The sequence below is a fragment of the Manis javanica genome, chromosome 13, assembly GCF_040802235.1.
Source record: "Manis javanica isolate MJ-LG chromosome 13, MJ_LKY, whole genome shotgun sequence".
Classification (NCBI taxonomy): Eukaryota; Metazoa; Chordata; class Mammalia; order Pholidota; family Manidae; genus Manis; species Manis javanica.
The window spans coordinates 21,585,180-21,599,051 of record NC_133168.1 but is presented as its reverse complement, the minus strand read 5'-3'; the positions used below and the strand labels follow the sequence as shown (position 1 = coordinate 21,599,051).

Sequence of the window (13,872 nt, the reverse complement as noted above, 5' to 3'; positions counted from 1 at the left end):
GATCATCATGTGATTTTCGTCCTCCTTTAATTTGATGCGATGTATGATGTTGATGGATATTCGAATTTTTACCATCGTTGCCTCCCAGGAGTAAATCCCACTTGGTCAGGATGAATGATCTTTTTAATGTATTTTTTAGTTCAGTTTGCTAATATTTCGTTGAGTATTTTTTCATCTCTGTTCATCAGGGATATTGGTCTGTAATTTTCTTTTTTTTTTTCTGGTGTCTTTGCCTGGTTTGGGTATTAGAGTGAAGTTTGGAATTATTCCCTCCTCTTCTACTTTTTGGAAAACTTTAAGGAGTCTTAGGTCTTCTCTGAATGTTTGATAAAATACAGCAGTAAAGCCATCTGGTCCATGAGTTTTGTTCTTAGGTAGTTTTTTGATTACCATTTCAATTTCATTGCTGGTAATTTATCTGTTGAGATTCTCCTGTTTCTTCCTGGGTCAGCCTTAGAAGGTTGTATTTTTCTAGAAAGTTGTCCATTTCTTGTAGGTTATCCAGCTTGTTAGCATATAATTTTTCATAGTATTGTCTAATAATTCTTTGTGTTTCTGTGGTGTCCACAGTGATTTTTCCTTTCTCATTTCTGATTCTGTTTATGTGTGTAGACTCTTTTTTTCTTGATAAGTCTACCTAGGGTTTTATCTATTTTGTTTATTTTCTTGAAGAACTAGCTCTTGGTTTCATTGATTTTTTTTTCTATTGTTTTATTCTTCTCAATTTTATTTATTTCTGCTCTGATGTTTATTATGTCCCTTCATCTACTTTGGGCCTCATTCGTTCTTTTCCTAGTTTCATTAACTGTGAGTTTAGACTGTTCTTTTGGGATTTTTTTTTTCTTTCTTGAGGTAAGCCTGTATTTGCAATATACTTTCCTTTTTGAAGTGCTTTCACTGCATCCCACAGGTTTGGGGCTGTGGAGTTGTTTTTATTTGTCCCCATATATTGCTTGACCTTGTTTTAATTTGGTCTCTGATCCACTGATTGTTTAGGAGCATGTTGTTAAGGCTCCCTGTGTTTGTGCTGTTTTTTCTTTTCTTTGTAGAATTCATTTTTAGTTTGATACCTTTGTGGTCTAAGAAGCTGGTTGGCACAATTTCAGTGTTTCTGAATTTACTGAGACTCATTTTGTGGACTAGTATCTGATGTATTCTGGAGAACATTTAATGTACACTTGAGAATAATTTGTGTTCCGCAGCTTTTCGGTGGAGTGTTCCGTAGCTGTCTGTTAACAGCAATGAACAACACAGTAGAACCGATGGATCTGTCTCCTTACTTATTTTCTGTCCAGTTGATCTGTCTTTTGGCGTGAGTGGTGTGTTGAACTCTCCTAGAATGAATGTGTTGCGTTCTGTTTCCCCCTTGAATTCTGTTAGTATGTGTTGTACGTATTTGGGTGCACCTATATTGGGTGAATAGATACTTATAATGGTTGTATCCTCTTGTTGGACTGACCCCTTTATCATTATGTGTTGTCGTTCTTTGTCTCTTGCAGCTTTCTTTGTTTTGAAATCAATTTTGTCAGATACAAGTACTGCAACTCCTGTTTTTTCCCTCCGTTATTTGCATGAAATACGTGTTCCATCCCTTCACTTTTAGTTTGTGTCTATCTTTGGGGTTGAAGTGAGTCTTTTGTAGGCAGCATATAGAAGGGTCTTGTTTTTTTTATCCATTCTGTATGTCTTTTGGTTGGTGCATTCGGTCCATTTACATCTAGGGTGATTATTGATAGGTATGTACTTAGTGCCATAGCAGGCTTTAGATTCGTGGTTACCAAAGGTTCAAGGTCGGCTTCTTTACTGTCTAACAGTCTGACTTAACTCGTTTATTATGCTATTACAAACAGAATCTAAAGGTCATTTTTTTTTGGTCCCTTCTTTTTCTTCCTCTCCCACTCTTTATATGTTAGATATCATTCTATACTCTTTGTGTATCCATTGAGTGAGTTTTTCGGTAGCTGATTTAATTTTGTATTTGCTTAGTAATTAATTGGTCTACCTCTTTTACTGTGGTTTCAGTTTCCCTCGTGACAGCTACTTTGCCTTAGGAGCACTTCCATCTGCAGCAGTCTCTTTAAAATACTTTGTAGAGTTGGTTTCTAAGGGGTAAGTTCTCTCAACTTTTGCTTATTTGGAAATTGTTTAATCCCCGCTTCAAATTCAATGATGATCTTGCATTTTAATTATTATATGTCTTGGTGTTGTCTTCCTAGGGTTCCTTGTGTTGGGAGATTTGTGCACTTTCATGACATGAGACACTATTTTCTTTCCCAGACTGGGGGATTTTTCAGCAATTATTTCCTCAAAGAGACTTTCTATCCCTTATTCTCTCTCTTCTTCTACTGGTAACCCTATACTGCGAATATTTTTCTGCTTGGGTTGGCCATACAGTTCTCTCAGTATTCTTTGATTCCTAGGAATCCTTTCCTCTCTGTGCCTCAGCTTCTTTGTGTTCCTTTTCTCTAATTTCTATTTCATTTACCATCTCCTCTACCTTGCCTAATCTACTTTGAAATCCCTCCATTGTATGTTTCATTTCATGTACTGTATATTTCAAAGTTTCTGTCTCTTTCCTGATGTCCTCCGTGAGATCGTGAATATATTTTTTGTATCTCCATGAGCATGTTTTTGATTTTTATTTTGAAATCTTTATCAAAAGATTGGAGATTTCAGTTTCATTTAGCCCTCTTTCTGGCTTCTTCTGATTCTTTCTTTGTACAAAATTATTTTGCCATTTCATTTTTCTAGTGCCCAGAAGCTCTACTCTCTGGAGCTGCCCTGCACCTACAGTGAGGGTGGGGGTCGCAGGCAAGTGGTACCGGTGCCTGCCGGGAGGAAAGAGCTCTTTCCTGCTTCCTGGCTGCTGTGCCTGCCTCCACTACCAGGGCCACTGGGCCAAGCGTGCTGGTAGGAGCTTCTGTGTTACGCACCTGTATCTGCTATAGGTGGGGCCACCCTCTGGGCGGCCTGGCGTGTTAGATGGGGTAGCAGCTGTGCGAATCGGTGTCTGCCTGGAGGAAGGAGCGGCTGGCTGCATACCGCAGTTCGGGGGCCTTGGGACTGCATTGCCAGCCAGGGGGTTGGAGCATCTGAAGCTCCTGAAAGTTTCCAACATACTGGGCGGAGTGTGCCGGGATGATTTTGTCCACCTGTCCTTTTCAGCAAGTTCTGTGTATCCTTTGCCCCTTTAGCGCCCCTCTCACTGTTGGGAAGTCATTCAAAATTCCCGCTCTTCTTTTGTCCTGGAGCTGCCGTTTGTGCACACCTATTCTTCACAAGTGGCCGGAATCTCAGTCTCTCTGAGAACTCTGCCTGTATTTGCTTTCCAACCACCCTAATCTCCAGAGCACCATGTAGCGGGTTCATGCTCCCAGAGCAGGTCTCCAGGGCTGGGTGTTTAGCAGTCATGGGCTTCTACTCCCTCCCTGCTCCGTTTTCTTCCTCCTGCCTGTGAGCTGGGATGGGGAAAGGGCTTGGGTCCCTCTGGATCATGGCTTTGGTACTTTACCCTTTTCTGTGAGATTTTCTCTTTTCCCCAGATGTAAGCAGTCTGTTCTGCCATCTTTGTGTCACTCTGTCAGGATTAGTTGTTTTTGCTGTATTTTCGTCTTAAATTGCATTTTCAGAGTAGGTTACTGCCTCATTTTTCTCACTGCCATCTTTAAACCTTTTCAAAGCCAATATCTTTTTTTTTTAATTTTTTTATTTTGATATCATTAATCTACAATTACATGAGGAACATTATGTTTATTAGACACTCCCTATCACCAGGTTCCCCCCACATACCGCATTACAGGCGTAGTAAGATGTTGTAGAATGACTACTTGTCTTCTCTGTGTTGCACAGCACTCCCCATGCCCCGCCATGCCACGCATCATACATGCTAAACATAATGCCCCCTTTCTTCCCCGGACCTTATCCCTTCTTTCCCACCCATCCTCCCTTGTCCCTTTCCCTTTGGTAACTGTTAGTCCATTCTTGGGTTCTGTGAGTCTGCTGCTGTTGCGCTCCTTCAGCTTTTTCTTTGTTCTTACACTCCACATATGAGTGAAATCACTTGGGACTTGTCTTTCTCCGCTTGGGTTATTTCACTGAGCATAATACCATCTAGCTCCGTCCATGTTGTTGCAAATGGTAGGATTTGTTTTCTTCTTATGGCTGAATAATATTCCACTGTATATAATATGTACCACATCTTCTTTATCCATTCATCTGCTCATGGACACTTAGGTTGCTTCCATTTCTTGGCTCTTGTAAATAGTGCTGCGATAAATATAGGGGTGCATCTGTCTTTTTCAAACAGGTTGCTGCATTCTTAGGGTGAATTCCTGGAATTGGAATTCCCAGGTCAAGTGGTATTTCTATTTTGAGCTTTTTGAGGAACCTCCATACTGCTCTCCACAGTGGTTGAACTGAGATTTACATTCCCACCAGCAGTGTGGGAGGGTTCCCCTTTCTCCGCATCCTCGCCAACGTCTGTTGTTGTGTGTCTTCCCAAAGGTGGCCGTTCTGACTGGTGTGAGGTGATATCTGATGGTGGTTTTAATTTGCATGTCTCTGATGATTAGCGATGTGGAGCATCTTTTCATGTGCCTGTTGGCCACCTGAATTTCTTCTTTGGAGAAGTGTCTGTTCAGGTCCTCTGCCCATTTTTTAATCGGGCATTCGTGAATGTATTCTCTCATATACTGTAGGGTACCTTTTTGTTCTATTGATGGTGTCCTTTGCTGTACAGAAGCTTTTTGACTTGATGTATTCCCACCAGTTCTTATTTGCTTTTGTTTTCCTTTCCCTGGGAGGTATGTTCTTGAAGAGGTCGCTCATGCTTATGTCTAGGAGATTTGTTCCTATGTTTTTCTCTGAGAGTTTTATGGTTTCATGACTCGCATTCATGTCTTGGATCCATTTTGAATTTACTTTTCTGTATGGGTTTAGACAGTGTTCCAGTTTCATTCTCTTTTGTGTAGCTGTCCAGTTTTGCCAGCACCATCTGTTGAAGAGAGTGTCATTTCCCCATTGTATGTCCCTGGCTGCCTTATCATATAGCAATTGACCACATATGTTTGGGTTAATGTCTGGAGTCTCTGTTCTGTTCTGCCGGTCTGTGGCTCTGTTCTAGTGCCAGTAGCAAACTGTCTTGATGATTGTGGCTTTGTAGTAGAGCTTCATGTTGGTGAGCGAGATACCGCACCCACCCGACACACACACAGACACACTTTGTTCTTCCTTCTCAGGATTTCTTTCGCTATTCGGAATTCTTGGTGTTTCCATATGAATATTTGAACTGTTTGTTCCAGTTCATGGAAGAATGCTGTTGGTAATTTGGTAGGGACTGCACCCAATGTGTAGATTGCTTTGGGCAGGATGGCCATTTTGACGATATTAATTCTTCCTAGCCAAGAGCGTGGGATGATTTTCCATTCGTTAGTGTCCTCTTTAATTTCTCTCAAAGAGTGTCTTACAGTTTTCAGGGTATAGGTCTTTCGCTTCCTTGGTTAGGTTTATTCCTAGGTATTTTATTCTTTTTGATGCAATTGTGAATGGAATTGTTTTCCTCATTTCCCTTTCTATTGGTTCATTGTTAGTGTATAGGAAATCCACAGATTTCTGTGTGTTGATTTTGTATCCTGCAGCTCTGCTGTATTCCGATATCAGTTCTAGTAGTTTTGGAGTGGAGTCTTTAGGGTTTTTTTATGTACAGTATCATGTCATCTGCAAATAGTGACTGCTTAGCTTCTTCTTTACTAATTTGGATTCCTTGTATTTCTTTGTTTTGTCTAACTGCCATGGCTAGGACCTCCAGTACTATGTTGAATAACAGTGGGGAGAGTGGGCATCCCTGTCTTGTTCCCCATCTCAGAGGAACAGCTTCCAGCCTCTCGCTGTTCAGTATGATGTTGGCTGTGGGTTTATCATATGTGGCCTTTGTTATGTTGAGGTACTTGCCCTGTATACCCATTTTGTTGAGGGTTTTTATCGTGAATGAATATGGTGAAGTTTGTCAAATGCTTTTTCAGCATCTCTGGAGTTTGTGGTTTTGTTCTTTCTTTCTGTTTATGTGGTGGATGGTGTGTATAGATTTTCAAATGTTTTTACCATCCTTGCATCACTGGGATGAATCCCACTTGATCATGGTGTTTGATCCTCTTAATGTATTTTTGAATTTGGTTTGCTAATATTTTGTTTATTTCCTAGTTATTTTTGCTATTCTTCCGCAGTTCCTGAGAATTCTTCTTAGCTATAACGGTCCAATGGGTATCTTGTTAGGTTAGTGCAGAGGCTTTGGGGCCCTAGCCCAGGGTAGAGGTTGGTTGCCGGGGCACCAGGCTTGTGGTTCGAGGGTGGGATCTTCCAGCCCCAAGCCCCCAGGGAAGGAAGAAGAAAGTGATGAGGGCTGGAGGTTGAATCAGCAATGGCCAGCGACTGAGTCAGTCATGACTCTGCAGTGAAGCACTCTCAAAACCCTGTGAGAAGAGCACATCTCTCTCTCTCATCTCCTGCTTCTCTGTCAGTGCTTCCATGCTTTGTGAACCAGGTCGCCGGAAATGCCACCATGGCAGGCCCCAATTCCCGGGAGGATAGAAGCTCCTTTACTTGGGACCTTGCCATGTGTGTGTGTGTGTGTGTGTGTGTGTGTGTAATGGGCATTTTCGTTGTGGTTTCCTTGTTTCCAATGCCAGTGTTTCTTCTGGTTTTACTTGTTCTGTTAAATAAGCGAAATACTATTGACCACTCATCATTGTAATTTTGATAGTTTATTAAAATTCAAATAGTGTTATTTTATAAGGAAGAACTGAGGCTTGTTTAGCATTCTTTAAAAATTTCTAGGCATATATTAAGTTCCTATAGATAATCTTGAAAATACATTATTTTGCTTGAATACTCTAGATTACTATTGGCAGTTGTTTCTTAATGGGCAAACATAAGCAGGGATCAGTCATTTATTTATCCCACTCCAATATACCCCATCTTAATTCATTTTGGAAATTAGGTAAGTATATAAACAGATAAAATTAAATGTACAAAGCTGTATGTAGAAGTCTGCTTGAGAGAACAAAGACTTCATAAAACTAGAACCTACTTTTCATTGACTAATAAACAGAAACCCAAATCAATTTGTTTCCTTTATTCCAAGTCAGTTTGCTCTAGTCCTCTGAAATTCCTTTAGTATAATGGAGCTTTTTCTAATTTTTCTTTTGTCCTGGAATTTGCTGATCATTGGAATCATTAAAATTAAAGTTTGTGTGTTTTTCAGACTTTTTACCTGACTTATAATCAGACATACATCCTATGTTATGACCTAGTTACGCATGCACACACTAACAGAGAAAACAGTGTTTTGTAAAATGGTATCTTTCCTTACTCTGAGGAGCACACTCTTTTTTTTTCTACTTTCTTTTATAATTGTATTGATTTGAAAAACCTCTGATTGTAACCCTTCAAGTGGATTTTGTGAGTCACTATTAGGTTACTGAAATTCTGTCCTTTCTTAGACTTGGAAAGAAACTTACAAGGATTGAAGATTTGTGCATGTGTCTGCAGGTGAAGATGAGAACTGTTGTCCCCTCTTATCCTTTTCTCATACTTATGCTGCCTTCCCATCAAGCACTGTTATTAGATCTGCTATCCAGGCATTTCTTCCATTGATAAAAAGGAAACTTTAGGGTTTACAAAACAAAACTGACTATAGCACCGGTTACTGCCAGAGGGTAAAGACTTCTCCTTGTGGCAGCAAACCCATTGTTCAGATATAGGCTCTTTGTTTTCTGGGCTGCTCACAGATTCTGAGTTTGGCTTACTAAACTGCCTGCATCCTAAGACATGAGGCAGGTCAACCACTGTGTGTTTCCAACACTTTTGTGGAAGCAGCTCCCCTTCAAATTCCTAACACCCGAGAACCTGGATTCAAATCATGTAGCTCAGGAAACATACAGGTTTGTTAACTAAATTCATTAATGAATACCTAAATATGGACTCTCTGCAGCAAATAGAAAATCCTGTTAAATGAGGCTATTTCTTTACCCCACCTTCTCAACCTTGAAAGTATAAAACATATAAAGAAGAAAATAGTCACCAGCAATCCTATCCAAGATGATCACTGTTCATATAATTGTATGGGTCCCTTTTAATGTCTATTTTTATGTAGTTGTGCTAAGCTTATTAACAACTTGAATCCTTTTTTGTCATTTAAGATTTGAAAAGAAGCATTTCATTGTGTTCAAATAGCATTAATAATGGCTTAATAACATGTATCCATTGTGTGGATTTTCACTCACCCAACCAACTACTCATGTAAGTAGTTTAGAGTTTTTCCATTGTCATAAATAGTATACTGTATATCTTTGTACACAAAATGCTTTTCTGTATTTGGATTATTTCCTTCAGATAAATTCTCAGAAGTAGGATCATTGGGTAGAAGTGAGTTGAACCATATTTTCCAGTTCTAGTAGTATCTGAGGGCTCCAAGTTTTCTATCCCCAGGCATCTGGGTTTGAGAAACCTTATTGTGATGTGGCCACAGACCCTAGGCTATCCTGGCAGACCAGAGACTCTGTGAGCCACTTTAAGGCAGAACCTGGTTATACTTAAAATTTCAGGTTTTCTTTTTCCTTTTTGGTGTGTGTTTTGATGCATATTTTATGAATAACTTCCTAACTTTCTCTCTCTAATTTTGATTATATTTTTATTTAATTAGTGCTTCTGCATTCTTGAAAATCTTCACTTCCAACTGGGATTTTACACATTAAACGCTTAGTCATGCTGCTGATATTGGGCAGAAGTTCTTGATAAATTTGGCTTTTCTTTCCTTGCCATAGATTATTCTTCATTCTATTCACAAATATCAACTGCGGGTCCATGTCGTCCGTAAAGATTGTGGAGATGATCTCTCTCCCGTCAAGCCTGTTCCATCTGGGGAAGGAGTGAAAGCATTCTCCTTTCCGGAAACTGTCTTCACAACTGTTGCTGCCTATCAGAATCAGCAGGTATTGTTCTCAGAATTGGCATCTTCCTGGACTTTTCATTTCTGGTGTATATAGAAAGCTAGCTCTCCTTTTCACTGTATCTAAATGTTATGAATTGTCATAAGGCATTTGCAATATGTGATGTTCAGAGCACATATATTGTAATAACAATACTTTATCCATGATTTCCCAAGTAAGGCCACTCTAGTGAGGATTTTGTTAAGCAAGAATGTGTCTCATACCACAGTGTATGTTTACTCTCCATTTTGAGATGGTGAATCATGATGTCATAATTAAAATTAGAAACCATGCAAATTGCCTTGTAGACATGTAGAATATGAAAAGTGAATTGTATCATAGAACATGGGATTTGTTTGCTCATTTTGAAACTATAGTGCATGTATTATACACAGTATTTCAGAAGCATTCATCCTATGTAGTCATTTTGGTGTATATACTAAAAGAGCTATTTCTTTCAAGATATGCTATTTTTGTGATAGAGGGTGATGGATATGCTTATAGTCTGAAAGATTAGCAATTGTGGTTGTGACCCTTTCATAAAATAAGAAATAATTTGAAAGGTGAAATATTTCTCTCTGTATGGCAAGCATATATATATATATATATATATATATATATATATATATATATATCTTTATTATAGAAGTTGTGTCAAGTAGGTAGAGAATTGAATACAGGCAATTATTCAATCCACACAATCTGTATGGTTTTCATAAGAAATAGCAATGTAGTGGAGGCTGATGTGGTTTGTGGGTAGATTTAAAAATAAATTCCAATGGTCAGCAGAATTACTTAAGGTCTCCACTTCTCTGTAGATTTGTATACATCTCAGTTAAAATTTTAAGGCTTTTAATCTCTCTGTTGTGGTTTCTGTTTTTTTAAGGCTTCTTAGGAGATTCAGATCCTGTCCCAGGTGTCCTCCTTTAAGGTTGAGAGATTCACCTGCTCTCCTCTGTGTGGAGAAGAAGCCAGTCCCACAGCCAAAGCTGTCCTGTCCTTTCACATGCATATTGCCATGCTTTTATTTAGGCTTTTAGGAAGGAAGATGAAATTAACTTTTAGGAAGGCTGGCGATAATTAAATAATAATTCTTAAAGTATGTTGAGTACAGATGATGATTTTTTATTTTTAGGAAAAATATAATGCATAAGGAGAAAAGAGGTATTTACTATCTTTGGAACAACCCAGTCCATCTTGTTTCTCTGTCTCTCTAACACACACAAATTAACTGTTTTAAACGTGTATTTTCTCCCAGCCTCTGTGATACAATAAATAAGATTTAGTGGGCTTTCGGTATATGTTGGTTGGTAACTAATACCAATTAGCAAATGTTGACAAATCAATTATTAGAGGGTGGAAAAATTAGAAGGGAAGTTGATAATGATAAAAAACAATCATGTTTATTTTCTAACTTCCCAGCTACTATTTTGAAGAACTTATGGAAAATTGGGAAGGAGCCTAGCCTAATGGTTAACAGCATGAGCTCCCAGCCCAGTTCTACCACCAAGTAACCTTATCATTGTAGGAAACTTAAGCCTTAGTTTAAAAGAAAACATAATATTGAGATAGTAACTATTGTAAGTTGCTATGAGAATTAAGTGAAATAATATGCATAAAACTCTTGGTATAACATGAATGGTATGCATTCAATAGATGTAATGTCAGTAGTAAAATTATAGTAATCATGATATATCTATTTTGACAAGACACCACTCTGTAAGTCTGAACTCTTTTAAAAATACTATTTTACATGAACATTTAAATTATTCAATGCTATTTAAATGTATTTAAGTGAACACAGAATTGAGCTATCGTAAGTTATAAATAAATAATTCATTCAATGACAAAGTGGCAGATATGGTGAATTAATTGGCAAAGCCTTACATTATTTCCCTTATATATAATGTAGTTTTATCCACATAGTAAGCAATATCCTATGGAACATATGTATCCTAGGTGTTGTACTACTAATTAGAGGATGGCTGAGAGTGCACACAGGAAATATAAGGAAACTGGAGAAGACTTCAAAGATGTCTTTCTTTGCCTTAGTGTTATCCAACAGTGTTCATTTGTACTTAGCCAAAATGGTACAGTCAGAAGTATATTCATTAACTTTATAGATTCCACAAAGACAATAAACACAGAAAACAAAGCATGATGTGCTTCTTAGAAATAGGCTGTAAGTTCCTCTAGGCAAAGTAGAGCTCTGTTAAGAAATAGACCGGATGTTGTTTATTAGTGTCAATTTTAAGATGCGTGTAACTAAATCAGTGTCAATTTCAAAATGTATATCAAAAAAATTGTTTATAATGGAGACTAGATAATTTGCACAATTTTCCCTCCTAAAACTTGGGGTTCTAGTGGTCAAAAAGCTGGTTCTTAGTCAACAAATTAGAGCTGTAGTTAAAATTAACGCATCATTTACTTCAACTACATGCCTGAGATTTAATCCCATTAGAACCTTCAAGTAGTGGTTACCTCTGGTTAGACATTCACTGTAGTGCTCTGACCAGATCAGGACTGCACAGATAAAAGAGGAAAGCATAAAACTTTCAGATGAAAGCCATAAAGATGATTCAAGGAGAGACAAAGCAAAATATAGAGGCAGAACATTTAAAGGACTATATATCATGTAATTCTGAAGAAAAGAATACATAGTTGCTTAACACTGAGGCTTAGAAATGGCTGTGAAGCAGACGTTGGATATTAGCTGTTTCCCATCACCACTATTGCAAGAGAAACAGTATTAAACCATGTCACAGAGTTAAAAGGAAGAACTTTAGTTCAGAGAGATTATCAAACAAAGGACAGCTCCTCAGTAGACCATTCGAATATCCATCTCTAGGGTTATTAAAAGCAAAACAAACTTTATTTACAGAGCTTGAATAGAGATGGGGAATGTTTTTCAAAGTAGATGAATGTCTGGATGATTTCTGAGATTTTCTTCTAGCTTTGCTGCTAAGATAATAAAATACCTGGGAAATAGGGTGGAGGAGCACAATAGAATCTGCTGACAGTTAATTTTGGAATAACTTGTACTTCTTCCATCATTTCTTTGTAATGACCTTACTTGACATTTATAATGTGATTTGACATGGTTTATTTTTCCTGTTCTGCAGATAACTCGTCTGAAGATAGATAGGAATCCATTTGCCAAAGGCTTCCGAGACTCTGGGAGGAACAGGTAAGTCTTAGTGAGGAACACCCTGTGATAAACATATTTGATTTTGTATTGTGGATTTTCCATTACAAAAGAAACAGTTGAATTTGCTGATGTGGTTTGGAGATAATTTCTGAAGAGGATTTAGACTTGTTTAATAGTGTTGGGCCATGGATGTAACTTATTTTTGGGAGTAGTGTTGTGGCCTGCCCATTCTCAAGGTGAGTTTGATGTGTGACGCTGGGTGGAAACAGTTGTCAGGGAGTGTAGTGCACGCTGCCTCTCACAGGGCCTGGAGGAAGTCTTTCCTGCAGGCCTAGGGGCAGCAATATCCCAACTGAATATCCTCTCTGAATTTGTTCTTGGTTTAGGATTTGCTTATGATGTCATAGCTATCTATTGATTCTGTCTTCTGAATATGATGGAGTCTCTTGTTCCCCCAACTAGACTATGAAACTGCTCCCCATTGCCGAGAGAGCTGTTGTTCTTGATTTTCCAAATATGTCTCGGCTCTGCTGACAGCCACACACTTGTTTATTTTTTCTGTGTCATGATTTATGGTATTTGTACTAAGTGAGAGAGCTACAAGAATGAGTTCCACTCTATTACTTTTATCAAAAAGCAGATCACCCAGTTCCGTGTGCCAAAGGTTCTTGAGTTTATTGATATAATTCTATTCCAATACAGCTTGGTGCAACATTTTCTAAAATAACTATTGCTAGTAATAGAGAGTAATAATAGACTAATGTTCTCCAGATGCCTTTTCAGGGTAAGGCTCTGACTTAAATGTTTTTAAAACATTTTGTTTTTAAAGGGAAGTATTTGAGAAATTTTTATTACTTTACTCCAGAAATTATTCTAATACTCTTTGAAAACTTGGTATTGATAGGCTGTGTCTACATGAAGTCAAAATCCCCGATTAACTTATTTTAGGGATAATTTCATTTAAAATTGTAGAGAGAAAACAATCAGGTCATAGTCCAGACTTTTAGTTCTTTCCTCTGATTAAGTTGGGCAGGGTCTGTGTCAACAGAGACCTTTACTTAGAATACACTCAAGTGTTTGCAGACTTGATTTCATCTTCATGTGCAATGGCTTTTAAACGCCATGCAATGTGAGGAGTCAAATGCATTGAAAGTAGAGTAGCCTTTAACCTAGTCGAGGTGGTCAACAAGACTAATTAATAACAGGGTTTCCCTCTGAAATTCTTCACCCTGTAGAAAGATTTGCAGGTATACCTACTACACGTTGTTGGCTGTATTGAAATTACTATTTTTAGGTGTGTATTTCAGTGTGGAGAGGAAAAACTTGCTTGGCTTTTGTTCTGTTTCATTAGCTCCTGGTTAGATGTGCTTTTCAGAGGAGTTTCTGAAAATTGAATAATTAGGTAACTGAAATGGTCACTGTGAGGTAAAGCAGCCTTTGGAATGATTCCTTTTTTCCTTGACAAATACTTTGATGGAATCTTCCTGTCGTTCTGGGTATAACCCAACATTATTTATCCACTTAAGTCTTTAATTACTTCCAGTTTGTTATGTTTTTAAAGCATAGAATACATGTATTAAAACTCACTGAAACTCTTGGAGGGCATCCCTGAAGCTTGGAGAGTAGATAAGGAACCAGGAGAGCAGCAGGAACACTGGGAGAGTAGTAGCAGGAACCACGTCCAGGCTGTCCTGCAGGATTGCTCTGGGGAAGACCTCACTGCTCTTGACACTGGGGGAT

At 38.3% G+C, this 13,872-nt stretch overlaps 1 protein-coding gene across 19 annotated transcripts in view; it reads left to right on the top strand.

Moving 5' to 3' along the window:
* Positions 1 to 13,872, top strand: part of LOC140845334 (T-box transcription factor TBX18-like) — a 97,366-nt gene that overhangs the window by 74,928 nt on the left and 8,566 nt on the right. For 16 of the 19 annotated variants that reach the window (XM_073219308.1, XM_073219317.1, XM_073219314.1 and 13 more), the window contains 2 exons: positions 8,820 to 8,987; positions 12,107 to 12,171. In XM_073219308.1, the coding sequence (XP_073075409.1) occupies positions 8,820 to 8,987; positions 12,107 to 12,171 (233 nt within the window). Of the gene's footprint in view, positions 1 to 8,195; positions 8,296 to 8,819; positions 8,988 to 12,106; positions 12,172 to 13,872 lie in introns of all 19 variants that reach the window. The other 3 variants (XM_073219319.1, XM_073219320.1, XM_073219321.1) reach the window with 1 other exon arrangement.